The sequence below is a fragment of the Sinocyclocheilus anshuiensis genome, unplaced genomic scaffold (assembly GCF_001515605.1).
Source record: "Sinocyclocheilus anshuiensis isolate Anshui unplaced genomic scaffold, SAMN03320099.WGS_v1.1 scaffold447, whole genome shotgun sequence".
Lineage (NCBI taxonomy): Eukaryota > Metazoa > Chordata > Actinopteri > Cypriniformes > Cyprinidae > Sinocyclocheilus > Sinocyclocheilus anshuiensis.
The window spans coordinates 653472-659254 of record NW_015552615.1 but is presented as its reverse complement, the minus strand read 5'-3'; the positions used below and the strand labels follow the sequence as shown (position 1 = coordinate 659254).

General features: G+C 36.2%; 1 protein-coding gene across 1 annotated transcript in view; it reads right to left on the bottom strand.

Moving 5' to 3' along the window:
* Window positions 1-237: 237 nt before the first annotated feature.
* Window positions 238-5783, bottom strand: part of LOC107665994 (probable ATP-dependent RNA helicase DDX27) — a 14507-nt gene continuing 8961 nt past the window's right edge. Inside the window, exons 11-19 of the mRNA XM_016457085.1 lie at window positions 5161-5302; window positions 4132-4285; window positions 3973-4054; window positions 3713-3890; window positions 2161-2327; window positions 1803-1923; window positions 1606-1696; window positions 1476-1547; window positions 238-680 (exon numbers count right to left, since the gene is read on the bottom strand). Of these exons, the coding sequence (XP_016312571.1) occupies window positions 665-680; window positions 1476-1547; window positions 1606-1696; window positions 1803-1923; window positions 2161-2327; window positions 3713-3890; window positions 3973-4054; window positions 4132-4285; window positions 5161-5302 (1023 nt within the window). The 3' untranslated portion in view covers window positions 238-664. The remainder of the gene's footprint in view (window positions 681-1475; window positions 1548-1605; window positions 1697-1802; window positions 1924-2160; window positions 2328-3712; window positions 3891-3972; window positions 4055-4131; window positions 4286-5160; window positions 5303-5783) is intronic.

Below are 5783 nucleotides of genomic sequence, written 5' to 3'. Positions count from 1 at the left end.
TATTTAATAAAATATAATAAATTACAATTTCTTATTAAAAAATTAAATATAAACAAATCAAATTTGGCTACACTTTATTTGAAGGTGTCCTTGTTACAGTGTAATTATACATTTAAGTACCGAGTAATATTAATTAACTACATGTACTTACTATATGGTTAGGGTTTGGCTTAGGGTTACTTGCATGCAATTATGCATAATTAATAGTAATTATAATAGTAAGTACATGTAACGTGTAACAAGGACACCTTCAAATAAAGTATCACCTCTAATTTTATTGTTTTGTTATATTTTGCATCTTTACTGTGCAGAATACTGTTGGAGCTTCATTCATTTTTTATTATTTTTTTTTTTTTATGGTTACAGGGAGAGTTTTTCTGCATTATCTTTAAGATCGTCTGATAAAGGAGTTTCCTGCCCCGGACACTGATTAATCATCTCGCTCTGCAGGAATCATTTGGCTTGAATCGAGGGAAATCAATTTGATTTCTGATGCTCATTAGTCATTGGTTCATATTTACTCTGCTCTACCATGATAAACGCATGGACAAACAGAAGTACAGGTTAAACAAGTTGTAGAGGTTTATTTTGGGGAAAGTTTGGAGGGAGGATGATGATAAAACGATAAAGAGGGTGATGTTTCACTGACACATCAGGCACGGCTTCACTTTCTTCTGTATCTGCAAAGACACATAAAAGACTTGAGATGAGACGCAGCAGGCAAAAATTACACACACCCCCCCCATTCACTCATTTTCTTATATAAAATCCATCAAGACATTAAGTTAAAATGTACCTAAAATATACACTTTTTTCCTACTTGAAATAATTGCAAACATGTTTAAAATAGCTTCAGAGAATATAAATTTCACAATACAGACACACAAATGTATGAACTGTTTTTATAAAATATTTGTGTATTTTCATAAAGTATTTAAAATACGCTTTTCCTTATCACACTCCGTGCATGTAGACTTGGAAAGAAAAATTGTTATTCTCTATGCAGTAATTTACCAGTCTATATTAAATATATTATTAAATGATTAATCACATAATGGAATGTAGCAATAGATAAACAGAAGTGCAACAAAATGCAAACATAAAATAAATACATTTCACACCCTTGTTAATCTTTTGTAATTGCAATAACTTGCATGATGTATTCAATTATTTTAGGATTCATTCATTTGTTGCTTTATGTTGTCCACTACATTTAATTTCAAGGTGTGTATTTTATTTCATCATTTACTTTTATATATCCAAGTAATTTAAATCCCTCCATAATTCCCAAACAATGCATTATACGAACAAATAACAAATTAAAGTTGACAAAATCAGTCTGTTCTCATTGACAATGCTCTGTTAAATGAAATTGAAGTCTGACAATACCAAAAATGTAGTTTTTGTTGCATGCATATTTAATGACTGAGTCTAATGGGGATGTGTTTTAGGGAGTTGATTGTAATAAATCTTACCTGGCCTTTGACTTGAAGCGTCCTCCTTTCTTGTTTGGAATGCCGAGCCTAGACAGAGAAATCACTGTTAGACTCAGAGACAAGAACACAGAAGCGTGAAATCTTCAGGATGGCATGCAGCGGCACACACCCGGCTCTGTACTGCTTCAGAGTTTTCTTGCTGGTGTTCGTGAGCTCCTTGTCAAACACAGACTTCTTTCTGCCGCCCTTGTCTTTGGAAACTGGAAGAAGAAAGTTTAAGCAGTCAGAATTTGAATTCAAATCAACTCAAATGCATGTTTACCAATGCTCAGCCCATGCAGGAGGTTCAAGTGTTTATTTGCTGACCTTTCTTCACAGGTTCTTCTTCAGGAATGGCTCTGGCTCGCTTAGGCTTGCGATCACGCTTGGCGACTCGCTCGGCGTACATCTGAGACTTCAGCACCTCGAACTGAGCTCTCTCCTCCGCCTGCGGAAACACACAAAAAAAAACACACACACACACACAGACAAACAAACACACACACACACACAAACACGTTAAACATTCAAATACACAGATCTGACGCAGCATACGGTGTTAGACCTCTATGATGATTCATGGATTCGCTACGAGAGCAAATTTAATTTCAGATAGCACAGTGATGTACAAAGCCAGGTCATAAAAGCATAAAGCCAAAAAGACAGTTTGATGAAATAATCTCACCGTTAACTCTTTCTTCTTGCCCTGTTTCAGGAACTGCGCACGTTTCTTCTTTCCTCTCAGAGCCAAATCAAAATCCTGCAGCGCTTTTGTCACTTTGACAAAGAAAAGGAAAATGAAAGAGCGTGACGAGATGATAAATGCAGACACACGCAAACAATTATTGAAATATTAAGAAAATGTATTGAAAATGTGACAGTTTAATGCACATCTGAAGCAGAAATGTGGTTATGACAAGTGGATTATATTTTCTCATTGCTGTGTTCACTATTGTTCTTTTTTTGATCAAATTAATACTTTTGTTCATCAAGGACGCATTACATTGATCAAAAGTAACAGTAAAGTCATTTATAATGTTAAAAAGATTTGTTCTTTTCAACTTTCTATTCAAAGAATCCTGAAAACCAAAATGTATCACTGTTTCCACAACAATATTGGGCAGCACAACTGTTCTCAACATTGATAATAATCAGAAATGTTTCTTGAGCAGCAAATCAGCATATTAGAATGATTTCTGAAGATCATGTGACACTGAAGACTGGAGTAATGATGCTGAAAATACAGCTTTGATCACAGGAATAAATTACATTTTGATATATATTCACATTAGGCTTGCGCGATAGACGGTGCTGACGGTGACACCGGTTACGTCACATGCCCACCGCGGCACCGACCCCCTGAGTTTAACAGCTTTGCTCTCAACCGTTAGAATATGGAAATGACTTTTACCCCCGGTTTCACAGACAAGACTTAAGCCTAATCCCAGACTAAAGTGTAAGTCTGAGCTGTTTTAACTGAAAGAAACTAGCACCGACTGATTTTAAAATATATCAGTGCCTCTGTTCTGTCTCAAAATGCACACCAGTAATGTTTTTTCTAAGGCACGTTAATAAAAATTACTTAAATGTCCAAATTGAACTATTGCCTAGTCCTGACTTAAGCTAAACCCTGTCTGTGAAACCAGGCCCTAATGTACTTTCTGATCACTCTACAAAAAACGTGATGCTCTTCCTTTGTCTTTTTTTTTTTGTTGTTTTCCAGTGCAAATGTCTAAAGACTCTTAAATCAGGTTATATTTACTTGAGAAGCAAAATGGCATCAATTAAGAAGTCTTGTTCTAGGAGAAACTGCTCAAAATTAACTGCGTTTGTGATTAAAAAAAAACAAATATCTGCTAATGGAGTCATGAAAATCAACTTAATTCAAAGGGAAAACAAGTTTTCGTACCCCATTGAGAGGTATTTGTTTAAAAACAAACTCAATTTTCTTAAATTTCTCAGAAAAAAAGACTTAATTCTGCTTCTCAAGTAACTGTATCTTGATTTAAGAATGTTTAGATATTTGTATGGGAAATCATCCAACATTTATTGCCATTACTTTATGAATTTAAGACTTTGTAATGTCTTAATTTGTGGAAGGACACCGCGGATTTCGACCGATGTGCAAAGAGCCATTCAGACAGATTTATCAGAAACAACCAACTCAAAAGAGAGATTTGGTCATAAGTTGGAACACAGTTGTGAGTTTAACTCAACACAAGATGAAGCATCTTTACCTTGAGGAATGACTCTAGCTTTGACGGGGGTTTTGGCTTTTTTAACGATCTCTTTCAGCATCTTCCTCTCAGTCTCACCCACGAGAGACACGGATCGGCCCACTTTCCCCGCGCGAGCCGTTCGGCCCACCCTGTGCACGTAATGCTTCACTGTGTTGGGCATGGTGAAGTTTATCACCTGCAAACACACATGCATTCACACATGCGTTCTCTGGGGTTTCACTAACACGGATATTAGTTGCAAACTCATGAGAACTCACAGTTTTGACTCCCTCTATATCCAGACCTCTGGCAGCCACGTCTGTAGCCACTAAAATATCAATCTGTTCGTCCTTGAAACGCCTGAAGCACAAGGATGTCTTTCATGCAGCAGTTTATTAAAGTCAAATCTTTGTGTTTTATTATTGCATGAAACTCACTTCAGACTCTCCAATCTCTGCGTCTGCGACAGGTTTCCGTGAAGCTCGCCGACCTTTAACCCCATCAAGCCCAGCAGGATGTGCATGCGGTGAGCCTGCTTCTTCGTCTGAGTGAAGAGCATCACGTGATCCTGAAACGTTCTGGTCAGGAGAGCTGCGGACAATAACGGGATTTAATACACACGTTTCAGAATGAAACTAAATCCGAGAACAAATTAGTCCAGGTTTGAAAAGACTCTATGACTCTGTTCCAAACCCTAGTGAGCTGCCTAACTAGACAGCACTTTTAGACATCATAAGTTACTTCAAAACAGTAGGCAGCAAAATTGTTTGGTTTTTGCCATTGATATTGCATGCATTGCACGCGATCCCCAAATGCTCTGCGATCAGTATTGTTATCCTTCATCAAGACTAAATGACTAAATGTATTAAAAATATTTTTTCAGTAACTGTAAAAGCTAAATTAAATGATTTAAACCATTAAAGTACTAAAATGACTAAAACTAAACCTGAAAATAAATTCATGCTGAAGAGAAAAATAAAAAACAAATAAAAGTCAAAACTAATTGATTAAAAAGTCATAAATAAATACATTTCAAAATGAAGTTAAAATTAAAACCGAAAAAATATATATATAAAAAAAAATAAAACAGTACCATATACTAAAATAAAACTGACTGCAATTAGCTAAAATAATTTTCTTCAAAGATGGTGGACAGTTTCAAAGGAAAGATACATTATAAATATATTTTAATATTTTTTATTTCTATTTTTTATTGTAAATAGCTCAACAAGATGAAAAATTGCACATTCATAAGTGATTATGCATATTTTGTGTTAAGAGGAAAACAGTAACGCCAAACTCTACTGGAATCATTGTGTCTTTTTGTGCAGTTCACAAGTAGCTTACTATCAAGGAGTTACTATCAATGAAAAGCACTTGAAATCAGTCACTTATAAAGATGCAGTTCAGTCACAACACCCTAAGTAGAGAGCAGACCAACAAGGCCACTCATTAGGGCACCTTACCTGCAACAATAGCCTCTCTGTCTCCTTCTTTATTGGGTCTGATCCTCACGAACTCCTGTCTGAGATACGGCGCCACGTCTGTATTACTGTTCACAAAGATCCTCACCGGCTGCTTCAGCGACACAGACGCCAGGTCCTTCACCTGAAGGGAAATATGAAAAAACGCACAATATAGACGTGTTGTACTAACAGTCAGTCAAAAATAACATTCTATATGGCACACAACCCATATGATGGCTACGTTTAGTCTATAAGCTACATTGTGCAAATTGTAAAAATAACCCTGATTCTGCAATACTGACCTAATCAAACTGATAGAAATAATTAAAATGACACTAGAACTGCCTGATATAATGATCACTGGTGCAAGTGTTTGGAACGGAATGATTTTTATGGGAAAACAAGATGTGTCTGTCTGTCTGTCTGTCTGTCTGTCTATCTATCTGTCTGTCAGTCAGTCTATCTATCTGTCTGTCTATATAGCTATCTGTCTGTCTGTCTGTCTGTCTATCTACCTATCTGTCTGTCTGTCTATCTATCTGTCTACCTATCCGTCTATCTATCTATCTATCTATCTGTCTATCCATCTGTCTATCCGTCTGTCTGTCTGTCTATCTATCTAT